Here is a 14,231-nt window from a genome sequence, read left to right as displayed (position 1 = left end):
TGGAGCTGCCAATGGATGTTTGTCGAAGTCACTCTCAGTGAGGACTTGGTCCCAGCAACCGCTGCCCATACCTGGGTCTCCTGGGGAAGGTCCCACCCTCGTTCCTGAACTCCATGCCCAGAGGATCTTGGCCCAGGGGAGGAAAGCAGAGACCCAGGCCCGACCTTGTCAAAACCAAAATGAGCACCACCCAGTCCTGTTTTGCTTTAGTCATGTCTTCTGTGACATGGTTGCACTGAAGTCTGATTGGACAACGTGTCATTCGTTGCTACCCCGGGGAGCCTGGCATTTGGGGGCGTGGGGCGGGTTTGGCATAACATCCCGATTTGCTGGAAGGCTGCTGTGCGGACTGAGAGAGAGCACTACTCACCGAAACACCCCTGTTCTCCCGTCTTCCAGGTATGCGGTAGGATCTCCCTTCCCACCCCACTGCGTGCGGGGGCCCGTGTGACGGTCTCTGTCCAGCAGGTGACTGCTGGAAGCCGCGGGAGTCACTTCGGAGTGGGGTGTTGACAGCGTGAAGCCCCTGAGCGCTCCTCCCCGCTCGGCCATCCAGCATTCGCGCCGGGGGCTCCGAGCGACTCCAGTCAACAGAGCTCCGCGGGGACCCAGGTGGACACACAATCCCATGATAAATTACCCTGTGTCGTTAATGCCGTTGAGATTTGGGGGTTGCTTGTGATTACGGCATAACCCTGCCTCCTCAGGGGACACACTTAGATGCTAAAACATGGCACGCCACGTTCCCGGGGTGATGCCTGAGTGAGAAAATGCCTTTCTCTCCATGATGCGGCCAGAAAGCACTTCAGAGACCTTGAGTTCCAATCTGTGCTTCGAGAAAAGGGCCATATCCAACTGGGGATGAATGCTGTTCAGATCTGTGCAAAATAATCGAGGCTACACTTCCCACAGGGCTTGAGCTCATGGACATTGAAGAACCAGCATTTCCCTTCATTGGGCTCATTTTAAATCCCACGCTGCATCCTCCATGGCCCCCACCCACGCGAGAGCCTGCCCCTCCAGAGTTCTGCAGTGACAACCACGTGACTCCCTCCCCGGTGATGTTGCTGTGGTGCGATCTTGGCTCACTGGGGGGTGATGCTACTGGTGACGGTTTCTCCCAGTGCCAAGGGTCGGCACCCCAGACCGCAGCTACGTTCAGGCACTCGGCAGGGGCTGGTTCTCTGAGGGAGGCCCTGGAAGGCCAGGGCTTATCAAAGACAGGGTGGGGCTGGCACTGTGGTGCTAAGATGAGGGGCAGCTGTGGGTGTGTGCGCCTTCTCAGACAGGTTCATCTCTGCACCCCGTGGGTACATGCTCCTTCTCAGTTGGGTTCATCGCTGCACCCCGTGGGTACATGCACCTTCTCAGACAGGGGTTCATCTCTGCACCCCATGGGTACATGCACCTTCTCAGAGGTTCATCTCTGCACCCCCGTAGGTACATGCACCTTCTCAGACAGGGGTTCATCTCTGCACCCCGTGGGTACATGCGCCTTCTCAGACAGGGGTTCATCTCTGCACCCCGTAGGTACATGCGCCTTCTCAGACAGGGGTTCATCTCTGCACCCCGTGGGTACATGCGCCTTCTCAGAGGTTCATCTCTGCACCCCGTGGGTACATGCGCCTTCTCAGACGGGTTCATCTCTGCACCCTGTGGGTACATGTGCCTTCTCAGAGGTTCATCTCTGCACCCCCGTGGGTACATGTGCCTTCTCAGAGGTTCATCTCTGCACCCCCGTGGGTACATGCTCCTTCTCAGACAGGGGTTCATCTCTGCACCCTGTGGGTACATGCGCCTTCTCAGACAGGGGTTCATCTCTGCACCCTATGGGTACATGCACCTTCTCAGACAGGGGTTCATCTCTGCACCCCGTGGGTACATGCGCCTTCTCAAACGGGTTCATCTCTGCACCCCGTGGGTACATGTGCCTTCTCAAACGGGTTCATCTCTGCACCCTATGGGTACATGCACCTTCTCAGACAGGGGTTCATCTCTGCACCCCCATGGGTACATGCGCCTTCTCAGACAGGGGTTCATCTCTGCACCCCGTGGGTACATGCGTCTTCTCAGACAGGGGTTCATCTCTGCACCCCGTGGGTACATGCGCCTTCTCAAACAGGTTCATCTCTGCACCCTATGGGTACATGCACCTTCTCAGACAGGGGTTCATCTCTGCACCCCCGTGGGTACATGCGCCTTCTCAGACAGGGGTTCATCTCTGCACCCCGTAGGTACATGCGCCTTCTCAGACAGGGGTTCATCTCTGCACCCCGTGGGTACATGCGCCTTCTCAGAGGTTCATCTCTGCACCCCGTGGGTACATGCGCCTTCTCAGACGGGTTCATCTCTGCACCCTGTGGGTACATGTGCCTTCTCAGAGGTTCATCTCTGCACCCCCGTGGGTACATGTGCCTTCTCAGAGGTTCATCTCTGCACCCCCGTGGGTACATGCTCCTTCTCAGACAGGGGTTCATCTCTGCACCCTGTGGGTACATGCGCCTTCTCAGACAGGGGTTCATCTCTGCACCCTATGGGTACATGCACCTTCTCAGACAGGGGTTCATCTCTGCACCCCGTGGGTACATGCGCCTTCTCAAACGGGTTCATCTCTGCACCCCGTGGGTACATGTGCCTTCTCAAACGGGTTCATCTCTGCACCCTATGGGTACATGCACCTTCTCAGACAGGGGTTCATCTCTGCACCCCCATGGGTACATGCGCCTTCTCAGACAGGGGTTCATCTCTGCACCCCGTGGGTACATGCGTCTTCTCAGACAGGGGTTCATCTCTGCACCCCGTGGGTACATGCGCCTTCTCAAACAGGTTCATCTCTGCACCCTATGGGTACATGCACCTTCTCAGACAGGGGTTCATCTCTGCACCCCCGTGGGTACATGCGCCTTCTCAGACAGGGGTTCATCTCTGCACCCCGTGGGTACATGCGCCTTCTCAGACAGGGGTTCATCTCTGCACCCCGTGGGTACATGCGCCTTCTCAGACAGGGGTTCATCTCTGCACCCCATGGGTACATGCGCCTTCTCAGACAGGGGTTCATCTCTGCACCCCATGGGTACATGCGCCTTCTCAAGACAGGGGTTCATCTCTCCACCCCGTGGGTACATGCGCCTTCTCAGATAGGGGTTCATCTCTGCACCCCGTGGGTACATGCGCCTTCTCAGACAGGGGTTCATCTCTGCACCCCGTGGGTACATGCACCTTCTCAGACAGGGGTTCATCTCTGCACCCCGTGGGAACATACGCCTTCTTAGCGGTTCATCTCTGCACCCCTGGGGGCTGCCTCACATGTTACAGCTCACTGAGCATTCAGCATATATATATTTTTGTGTTTTGTTTGTTGAGACAGGGTCTCACTCTGTTACCCAGGCTGGAGTGCAGTGGTGCAATCTCGGCTCACTGCAGCCTTGACTTCCCCAGGCTCAGGTGATTCTCCCACCTCAACCTCCCACGTAGCTGAGACTACAGCTGTGCACCACCACGCCCGGCTAATTTTTTGTATTTTTTTCATAGAGGTGAGGTTTTACCATGTTGCCCGGGCTAGTCTTGGACTCCTGGGCTCGAGCAATCCACCGGCCTCAGCCTCCCCGATTGCTGGGATTGCTGGGGGAGGTCACCACACCCGGCCTCCCATATGTCCTAAAAATCCAGCAAATGCTAGTTCGCCAGACTATCAGATGCATTCTCTTCCGTGTAAAGTTCCCCAGTATTTTCCCATGTCCAATGTGCTTGTATTTCCAATGAAATGTACCCAGATCTTGACGGTAGTTAGGCCACATCTTTTCCTGCTAGATTTTAGAATGCAGTAAAATGTATTTACATGAATGAAATGTTTTCTCCTACAAAACCACTTTAACATCATTTTCATTAAACATGTAATGAAAAGTGCTTGATGTTTTCTCTGGAGTGATCATGACTAATAAAGTCAATTCTGGAGCCCAATTGTCTGGGCTTGAATCCCAGATCCACGCTTTGCCATTCACGCGACCTTGAGCAAGCCAGTTGCCCTTTGTGTGCCTCAGTTTCCTCACATGGAACGTTAGATGACGCCAGTGTGTATTACACCTTAACGTGGCTGCTGCTCGTATTGACCAGGTGATAGGCGTAGAAGACCATGCCTGGTGAAACCTTTGCACTGCGTGTGTGCCAGCTACCTGCATCATTATTCCAGCAGCTGTCCTCGTAACGTCGGGAAACATTTTACAACCAGAAAAATACGGCATTTTCAGGAGGGACACGGGAATGGCTATTGATCAAAAACAGACCAGGGTTTATCACGCTGGCTGCATAGTAATCACCTCCCGGATGATTAAAAACAGCCTCCCCGGCTCCGTCTCAGAACAGGTGATACATATCTACTGTAAACGCCCCGCAGACAGCTGCCTCCGTCCCAGTGCCGGGTCCTGCCTGGTTCTGATCCTCTGGATTTCCTGGGATAAACATCCTGAGGAAGAAAAGAATGGCTCAACAAAGAAAGGAGAAATGGGTGTTCGGCTCGCCCAGCCTCAGCCAAGGGGCAGAAAACCTCCAAGCTGGATAGGCTGTCATGCCCGATGCCAAGAAACGGATATTTGAAGAATAGAGTACTAAGCTCAGAGCCAGAACCCCCCAGATCCCCCTACACACATGTGCATACACAGACACACACACACAGACACACACACACAGATATACATACACACAGACACATGAACACATGAACAAACGCAGATATGAACACACAGACATGCACACATGTGAACATGCACAGACAACACACACATGAACAGACACATACATACACAGAAACATGCACACACAGAGACACATGGAGAGAAACATGCATACATGTGAACATGCACAGACATGAACAGACATGAACATAGAGACATATACATAGAAACATGCACATATGAACACACAAACACAGACATGCACACACAGACACACAGACACTCATACACAGATACACAGACAAATGCACACATGGACACACAAACACAGACACATAGATGCACACAGATATAGAGACACATGCACACATGAACAAACAGAGATGAACACACAGATATGCACACATGTGAACACACACAGACACACATAGACACACAAATACACACACACAGGCACAGACAGACACATGCACACACATGAACACACACAGAGACACAATGCACACAGACACAGGCACATGCACACAGATATACATACACATGCACACACGTGGGCACACGGAGACATGCACACAGAGACACAGGCACAAACACAGATATACACACAGACACATGCACACACGGGCACACACATGCACACAGAAACACGTGGACACATGCACATGCATGCACGCTGACAACACAGACATGCACATATGCAGATACACAGGCACACAGAGGCAAATGCACGCACACTCATGCACACACACGGACACACACACAGCCAAGAGCTGTGAAGCCCCTTGCCTTACTCATCTCTGTATGGAGAGCCAAGCACAGCCATGCTCTTAATAAATGCTCCGTCATTTATTCACTCATCCCGCAAATGTTTACTGAACACCAGCTATGTGTCCGATCTCTGGGAACACAGGGGTGAACCCTGCCTTTGAGTGAAACTCCTGCCTCTTGGGTGCTTGCATTCTGCCAGTGGAAGTTGGGCCCCTGTGCTGCGCGGCTTGACTGACATCTCCCCTGGCTTCCAGGGTCTCCTCCACAAAACGCCAGTGTGGGGCCAGATCAGAGCCTGGGCTGGGGGTGGGGGCAGCCGGGGTTTGCGGCCTCGGGTCTTACCTGCGAGCCTGGCTCAGGGACGGGGCCTTCTCCCTCCTGGTGGCTCCAGGGCCCCCTGCTGTTCCCGGAGGTCCGGCTGCATCCCAAGCCCCCCCCCCCCCCATGTCCCGGGACTCAGCTTCCCCAGTCCTCAGCCCTGGACGGGGGAGAGGGAGGGAGGCCGGGAGCTCGGCTTGGGGAGGGGTGGGCAGGAGACTACCAGAGTGGCCCTGACCCGGGTCCTGCCCCGGCCGCCCCCTCCCCCATTCACGCCCGGCGACACCGCCCTGGCCAGGCATTCCCGGAGGCCCCGCTGCTCTCGGGTCAAGCTTGGGGTCGATTCGGACCTTGCTGGCCGTTGGGGGCCCCGGGCGTCTGGCGGGTCCTGGGGAGGAAGGGTCCGCGCCTGCCCCGCCCCCGCTCCCCGCGCCCGCGTGCCCTTGGCCCAGGCTACCCCGCGCGCCCCGCCCCCCGTCCCCCGCCCCCCGGACCTGCTGTCCTGGGGTCCCCGGAGGGGGGCGCGGTGGGGGGGCGGGGCAGGCGCGCGGGGCGGTCCCGGGGGGCGGCCTTGAGGGGCGGGGGAGGCGGGGCGGGGCGGTCCTGGGGCCGCGGATGCAGATGAGCTGAGCTGAGGCCGCGTCACTCTGCACCGGCGCGGTGGCTGCGGGGCGGGCAGGACAGGAGCCGGCACAGACACCGAGCGCCGCCCGCCCGCGCCTTCCCCGCCGCCCCCCGGCGCCCCCGGCCCCCCTCACCGCTCCCCGGGGCGGGGCCGCGCCCTCTGAGCGGGGGATGCCGGCCGCGCCCCGCGACCCCAGCCCCGGGCAGCCCTCTGCGCTCTGGGGGACCCCCGGCGGCCGTGGCCGGGCGCACTGAGCTGGTGCTGAAGGGACAGCTCCGGCCGAGCCCCGCAGCCCCCGCAGCCCCGGGCGGCTCATGGTCCCCGAAGCTGAAGCCCAGGCCCGGGCGGGGATGCTGGGGATGCCCCGCGGGTGAGGCCCCCGCTGCAGCCGTGTTCATGGCGGTGGCCAGGAAGATCCGAACTTTGCTGACGGTGAACATCCTGGTGTTCGTGGGCATCGTCCTGTTCTCCGTGTACTGCCGCCTGCAGGGCCGCTCCCAGGAGCTCGTGCGCATCGTGAGCGGCGACCGCCGGGTGCGCAGCCGACACGCCAAGGTGGGCGCGCTGGGGGACCGTGAGGCCATCCTGCAGCGCCTGGACCACCTGGAGGAGGTGGTCTACAACCAGCTCAACGGTGAGCGGGGGCGCCGGGGCGGAGTGGGGGCAGCCCTGCCCGGGACAGTGGCCACCACGGGCGCGATGGGTCAGGCCGGACTCGGGTGCGTGACCCTCTGCGCCCCTGTGGGAGGGAATATACAGGAGAGAGGAGAGGGAAGGGCCGCGGAAGCCCCTTCAGCAGCGGGCAGCAACCTGGGTTCCCCCCGCACCGGGCATCCACCCCTCCAGTGGAGACTTGAGGAATCCCCCTGCCCCCACAATGACACAAACTTGCTCTCCGAGGGAACTTCTGCAGAGGATCTTTGGAGCTGCTCTAGGCGCAGGCAGTGCCTAGGTCCAGGAGTGTGGGGTGGGGGGCTGGCTTGGCGCTCCAGGAGTGGGGGCCGTCAGGTTTAGGCTGCGCCGACCCCTCCACTCTTGAAGGTGGGGAAAGAGGAGGGTGGGGATGCCACACTTGGGAGGCTGCTGGTGCAGTGTCCTTTGCCCCTGAGGTTCGAAGGCACCCCAAATGCTTCGACCACTGGGCTAGGCGGCCCCCTGTCCTGGGGGTGCCCGAGGCCGCGTTAGAAAGTTGTTATGGTAGAAGCTTGAGGCTGAGACCTGAGACTCCTGGGAGGATGGAGTTGAGGATCATGCAGGGCTTGGCAGGACTCATTACCCAGGGGGGCCCAAGTTGTGGCACCTGGGAGCCCCAGAATCCATGAAAGCCTCCAGCTCCCGGTGGGTCTGTTTCATCACGAGCGGACGTAGGTCGGCCCGAGGGGCAGCACCGGCATCACCACAGGTCAGGGCCAGCGGCCACAGCTGCTGAGAGCAAGCACTTTTCCAGCTGCTCCACCTTCCCGGAGGAGCAGCCGCCCCCAAGGCCACTCTGCACCGGGGCGCCAGGAAGGAGAAAGTTTGCATGTGCCTACAGCACTAGCTGGTGTGGCTTTCCGTTCCCTGCCGATGATTCAGGCTTCTGCCTTGGCAGCCCCAGCAAACCTCCTCCAGAAAGCATCCGTAACAGGCTCGAGTGGGAGGTGACGGGAGCTGGGGTTACGCGGGCAGGCGGGGGCTCCGGATGTGCCTCCTGTGTGTGGGGGCAAAGGCGGGGGGTGGTCTTGCGTTTCCTTCAGGAGCCACACCCTCTCTTGAGGGTGGGCTGCAGACAGGCCGTGGGGTGGGAGGGGGAGGTGAATCCCCATGAGGAGGGGTTGTCCCAGCTTTGTCTGACTCAGAGCACCCTGACTTCCTGAGCGCCTTCCCATCACCCACAGAATCCCTGACTTTCCCGCAGAGCTGTGCTTGGTGAGCTGTGTGGCTTCTCTGATCTTTCTGATTCAGCTGGAGGCACGAGGGGAGAAAAGTAGTTCAAGCAGCCGCCCAGCCGCCCGGCAGTGCAATTCATCTCCCGGAAGGCGGTGTGCCCGGCAATAGCACATGGCTCTATTGAAGTGTGCTCGCCGTGGTGTTATGGTCTGTTTTATGGGGAGAGCCAGAGGATTACATAAAAACATTGGCAGCACACTGAGGTTGTGTAACACCACGAGGGCAGCTCGGCCCTGTGAGTCGTTTTCCCTGCCTCACCCTTCAAGGTGAGAATCGGCTGGGATTCTTGGTGGTGGAAAAAGCCAGGACCCATGATCCGCTTTGCTGACATTGGCGGGAGATAAGGAAGCATTCCGGGAAAGTGCGTCTCCCCCCACAGCCCACCGCCCCCACTGCCTTCTCCCGTCCCGCTTCCTCCTGTCCTCTGTCCCCTCCCTTCTTCCTCTTCGCTTCCCTCCCCCTTCCTCCTTTCTTTCTTTTAAAATTGTTTCTCCTTCTTTCCTTCATCCCAGCTTTCCTCCCTTGTCAGCCTTTCTCGGAACGGCCCCTGCCATCTGTCTGCCTCTGTCTCTGCCCTCAACCTTTTGATGAGGCCGAGTTTCGTCCCCCTCTGTGATGAGGCTGTGCTGCATTCCTCTCTGTGACCAGCAGGCCAGGCACAGTGTCTAAACCCAAGAGTCAGTCAATCTTTGCCCCAGGAAATGATGGGAGACACCAAAATTACTCTCACCCCCGGTGGGGCCCTACGGGGAGGGCGGTGCGGTAGAGGCCTGATGTCTGTCGCCATGAGGCCCTTTGAAACAGCATTACCCGCTCTGATGTTGGCACAGGCTCTCGGTGCTAAAAGGTGTGTAAGAAGCTCCCTGGAGGAGGAGGCCAGCTCTTAGATCACAGCCTGTTCCAGAATGTGACATCCCAGGATGCAAAATTGATTCCTGGGAGCTCCCACTCGATACTAATCCATCCGAGTTCAGAAAGGAGAGGGGGAAATCCGAAACAAAATGGATTGATCCCTTTTCCCTGCCTTGATTGCTTCCTGGAATTCCTCTGCTGGCTGGGAGGGGCCTGGTGGAAGGAAGTCCATGTCTTCATGGGAGCTGGAGGAGCGGGAGGGCCACTGGGGTGGGGAGGGGCCCAGAATCCAAAGTTCTTCCCACACCCTGCCTCCGCTGGCCCAGTGGCCTTTCTTTGGGATGTCCGTTGACCTTGGCAAAGAACTCCTAAGGAATGTGTGCAGATTCAAATTCATAAGGCCCCGGAGGGATGTTCCTTAAGGAAGCTCTGTGTCGTCACTCCTACGTGTACATCAGGGTTTGCTTCTAAATTCAGCGCTCAAGGCAAGGAAAAAATGTTTATACACAAAAACCATCCTTCTGAATATCTTCAGTTGCACATAAAAGACAGCATCCATGGTTTTGTGCGCAGCAGACACAGTAAGTCTCATAAACACTAAATTTCAAAGCCTCTAAACTCAAGGAAAAGAAAGGGAAGAACTGTCTCCATTCAGTTGTCTGGGCATTCAAACCCTTCTGCCTTTAAGAAAATTTTCAAGCCCCTTGAGATGGGAAGGGGAGAGAGAGACAAAGAGCCCCCACTTTCTCTAGGTGCTTGCAGGGCCCACCCCTGTGTCCATGCGAGGCCTGGGCAGCGCTAAGCCACGCCAGGCTGTTTGTCGCCGTGGGCGTGGAGCGAGTGAAGGTCACCGCCAGGGAGCACGGTCGCCCGCGTCGCAGCGGCTGGACTCACTCTGCTGGGAGAGGAGAATCACCCCTGCCTGGCGCGGTCCTGGCCCTCCTGCCCCTCAGGAAGAAAGGCTCTGAATGGAGGATGGAGCCAGGGATGGCGATGGGAAGTTTTCCTTTTGTTGGTTGGTTGTGAGGGAGGTTGTTTCTAAAATTCAGAGCACACGTGTGAATTCCCTCTCACTGACCTGCCCTAGCCCAGGTCCCAGGTCTGAGAGGTCTGGGCCTGAGCAGCAGGAAAGCTGAGAGCCTGGAGCGGGGTGGGCCACGGGGCCCAGAGAGGTCCAGCGAGGTGGCGCTGGTTTCAGAGGGACCTAGGTTTCTGTAGTTACTAAAAGTTTACATTAAAAAAGCAGAAGGCCCCACCGTGGCCAGCCAGTTGCTGGTCAGAGAAGGTTGGAGCGTGGTGCACGCTCATTGCACGCTCATCCTGCCCACGGCCCCCCCTCTGGGGACATGGACTCAGGCTTCCTCCAGCCTCAGGAATTCCCACGTGCCTCATGCATCCCCCCCATGACTGTGTGACACCTCGCTCGTGTCCACTGAGGGCGAGGCTGTGTCTGTCTGGTCCTGGCTCTGATGCCCAAGGCCTCTGGCAGTACCGCGAACATAGCACTCCACGGATATCTGTCCAGTGAGCAAGCGAGAGGGTTTTTCTCCAAACAATTCATTGTTTTGTTTAAATGAACTTAAGAGACACTTGTGTGTCTCCAGCGCACCCGTGAGTAGAAGGTGACTGAGTGCCGTGGGAACAGCCTGGAGACTCCAGCAGGCGTCACCCCACCAAGGCCTGCCCTGTGCCCCAGGGAGGCCTGAGCCGGGGCCACATGAGCACGACGCCGGAAGAACTTGGGAGAGCAAGGTCTGAAGAGGGGCAGCATCTCATAGAGCTGTGCCCGTGCATGGCCCACAGCCATGTCTGCAAGCTGGGCCCACCGGGATGCAGCCCCTGCTTTGGGAAGCCCCAGTGTGTGTTCAGAGCAGCAGCTGAGGGGACATTCCTGTGGGGCTGGAGGACTTGGGGAAGGGGTGGTCAGGTTGCCAAGGGGCGTATCTCCCCAGGCTGCCTTCGCCACAGTGGGGTCCCAGACCTTTAATCTGGACGCAAAACACTGCCAGGAGTCCCGGCACCATGAGTGACCACCAGTGAAGACCTGGCTGAACCAGAGTGGAGAGGCCGGGGGGTGAGAAAGGGGCGGTGGGGGGAGAATGCCAGGCCACCCAACGCTTGCCTTGCACCCGGCTGCAGAGGGCGGCGGTCTAGATGGGAGGGTGTCTCCCTGACAAGAGCCGGGGCCATGGCATCTGCTTCAGCAGCAGGCAGACTGCACAGCTGAGAGCGTGAACTTGGGGAGCCAGTCCAAAGATCCCCCGCTGCCACAAGTGACAGGCAGTCGGCCCACACTGCCTTAGTCCCATCCATAGCCGCTGGTCCGGGGTCTCGGACGCGGCCCCGGCAGGTCAGCCGGACGAGGACAGCGTCTCTTGCACGCGCGGCACAAAGCACGTGCCCCGTCAGTCCCGCGTGATGAGTGAGGGCCAGGTAGGAGCTCACAGACAGCGCCATCGGAGCGCGCGGGGTCGTGCGGAAGGCATGGCTGGAGGCGCACAGGCTCGGTCCGGGCAGTGCCTGGCTGCCGCCACGTGTGCGTCTCGGAATGTCCTGCGGCCCCCACTCTGCCGGCTCCGGCACACTCTCCCTTGAGAGCTCCGGAGGGTGTCAGGTGTGGGTTTCTAAAAAGGGCTTTCCAAGCGTCTGCTCTGCGTAAGCGTTTCCATTTTGGAAATGCTTTGAGAAATTCTCCTTGCTAGGAAGTGCGGTTTCCAGCAGAAAGCTTTTCCTATTCATTTGTGAGTTTTATTTCCCAAGTGGCTCCTGCTGGTTCAGGCGGCCTTTCCAGCTTGAGTTCATCGTCTCTACCCTCCCCTGAATTCCCTCCGTGTATTACAACGTCCCACGTTGCTGATCCAAACAGCCGGAGTGGCCGTGGCCGGGAAGACAACTGCAGCGCCCTGGAGGCTTCAGTCCCGGCCCTGGCAGGTCTCGCTTCAACAACGGCAGCAGCATTGACCGTTTTTCCACCCGGATCATTAACTTCCGGGCCCCCGCCCTGGCCGAGGTTCACAGCTTCCCCATGATTGTGGATTTACTACAAAAACTGAAAAAATAGTTACTACCCACGGCCAGAGCTCCCACTCTGACTCCGACGATGAGGCTGGTTCGTGGCTACTGGACGGGGATTGCCTCTCCGGTTTTCTGACGTCCGCTGGGGCTCCCGGCACTCGGAGGAGCCTGGCATTTCCTGGCTGAGATGAACGACATTTTGGTTGTGTGTTCTCTTCCTCACCTGCACTCACACACAGCTGTCCTCCCCATCGCTGCCCCCAGATTCGCTGGGGATTTTGACCCCATCTGACCACTCAGAGCCACTCAGCCCGTTCCCTTAACCCGGAGGGTGGGCTTTGTGCAGACCTGCCCCTTCGAGTCTTGGGGGAGATGAGTTCCTAAACACTTATCAGCCACTTGCCTTGAGGCGGAGCAGACCTGCGTAGAGCAGGCCCGGTCGGCAGCCTTCTGTCTGCAAACGCAGCAGCCCGAGCTTCTAGGAACGACCCAGGCAGGTGGTGATCCCCAGCGTCGGCGTGTGCTGGGCTGAGTGTTTGCATTTACAATTCAGCACAGCAACCTGCATATTTCAGAGTCTTGGAACTATTTTCTGAAAGGACAGTTTATCCTTCATTGGCTGGAAACTTGACAAAAATAAGTCTGTAAATTTCCATGTCAGATCTCCCACTGAGGACAAACGGGCAGGATGGGATCCATGTCTTGAGATCCGTGTGGTCAGCAGCCCATTTTCTCTTGAGCAAGCACAGATGCCTGTGAAGGGACAAGGAGGTGGAGAAGCCGGGAGGCGCTGGAGGAGGGGGCAAGGCTGACGCACGGCTCTCGTGCCCCAGGAAATGCCCCTGTGGCCTGGGCTTTCCCGTACGGGACGGCCAGGAGAGCGATGGCCACCCCGCCACTCAGCGAGGGGACTGGTGTCAGCCTAAGTCTGACAGTCCCCCCTCTAGCTGCCATTCACAGGAAGGAGAAACTCATTTTCCAGTCGTTTAAAAGGTGCCAAGGGTTGTATCATCTCGTAGCACGGAAGCAGCTCAGCCCTGGGCTCTGCACCTGGTCCCCTGGGCTCACCAGGCCCTCCCAGGAAGCCGCCCAGGCCTGCTCCCGCCTCCATCCTTGCAGAGCCTACAAATCCCCCTCCCGTGCCTGGGGACACCATGGTGCTTCCTACGTTCTGGAAGTAGGAGGGGGCAAACTGTGAAGGGGTGACAGGAGCTGGGGTTGGGCAGACGTCCCCATTCCCTGTGCAAACACTCACCCCTCCCGGAGCCTTCTGTGGGGCAACTGAGTCACGGACGGGGATGCTGGGTGCTTGCTGTGCTGGAACTGGCATTTGCGGGCCCAGCCCCTATGAGCTGAGGGCCTGTCTCAGGGAGCAACAGCACCACCTCGTGTGCCGCACGTCCGTTCCTTCCTGGTGAATTCGTGAGCACCTGCTGCATTCCTGAACTGCGCTGAGGACGCAGGCCTAAGCAGAGATGTCCCCACCTCAGGGGCTGACATCCCAGGGAGGAAGACGGGGAGTGAGTAAGTTGCATGGTCCAGATGGTCTCAGACAAACCTACGAGGAGGCCCAAGTGACGCGGACGAACGGGGGAGGCCCGAGTGACACGGACGAACGGGGGAGGCCCGAGTGACGCGGACGAACGGGGGAGGCCCGAGTGACGCGGACGAATGGGTATCTGGGTGGCGGGGATGGTTACGGGTTGAACGGGGCCCGCCCGGAAGCTCACATCCACCTGGAACCTCGGAATGCGGCTTATTTAGAAACAAGGTCTTTGCAGAAGTAATTAGTTAAGATGCCCTCAGCCAGGGCTGGGGATTAGTGGGCCCTAAATAAGACGAGGAGAGACAGTGGGGGTTTGGAGGGGAGGAGGCCCCGTGGGGGCAGAGGCAGGGGCTGGGGTGGTGCGGCCACAGCCCGGGGGGCCCTGGGAGAGGCAGGATGTGTCTTACCCACCGCCTTCAGAGGGAGTGTGGCCCTGCGCGCCTGACATCCAACTCCCGGCCTCCTGTATGAGGGGACAGGTGTGTGAGGGGACAGGTGTGTGGGCTCC

At 58.6% G+C, this 14,231-nt stretch overlaps 2 protein-coding genes across 3 annotated transcripts in view; one reads left to right on the top strand and one right to left on the bottom strand.

The window, feature by feature from the left end:
- Nucleotides 1-3,811: 3,811 nt before the first annotated feature.
- On the bottom strand, nucleotides 3,812-6,697 carry LOC103785405 (cuticle collagen 2C-like). Its single transcript, XM_055096411.2, has 3 exons — nucleotides 5,781-6,697; nucleotides 4,318-4,462; nucleotides 3,812-4,226 (listed from the first exon to the last, which is right to left on the bottom strand). Exons 1-2 carry the CDS (start codon nucleotides 6,695-6,697, stop codon nucleotides 4,354-4,356), a joined length of 1,026 nt encoding a protein of 341 aa, XP_054952386.1. The 3' UTR covers nucleotides 3,812-4,226; nucleotides 4,318-4,353.
- GALNT9 (polypeptide N-acetylgalactosaminyltransferase 9) overlaps nucleotides 6,397-14,231 on the top strand; it is a 128,634-nt gene continuing 120,799 nt past the window's right edge. Inside the window, exon 1 of one of the 2 annotated variants that reach the window (XM_055096409.2) lies at nucleotides 6,397-7,015. In XM_055096409.2, coding sequence (XP_054952384.1) covers nucleotides 6,778-7,015 — 238 coding nt within the window. In that variant the 5' untranslated portion in view covers nucleotides 6,397-6,777. The remainder of the gene's footprint in view (nucleotides 7,016-14,231) is intronic. The other variant, XM_063593233.1, reaches the window with a different exon arrangement.

Source organism: Pan paniscus, chromosome 10 (genome assembly GCF_029289425.2).
Source record: "Pan paniscus chromosome 10, NHGRI_mPanPan1-v2.0_pri, whole genome shotgun sequence".
NCBI lineage: Eukaryota > Metazoa > Chordata > Mammalia > Primates > Hominidae > Pan > Pan paniscus.
This window is presented reverse-complemented; position numbering and strand designations above follow the sequence as displayed.

Coding starts and splice junctions, on each gene's coding strand:
- LOC103785405 (XM_055096411.2), bottom strand. CDS start 6,697: ATGAGCCGCCCGGGGCTGCGGGGGCTGCGGGGCTCGGCCGGAGCTGTC. Junction 4,463..5,780: donor TCCCTGAGCCAGGCTCGCAG/GTAAGACCCGAG, acceptor TTTCTTCCTCAG/GATGTTTATCCCAGGAAATC.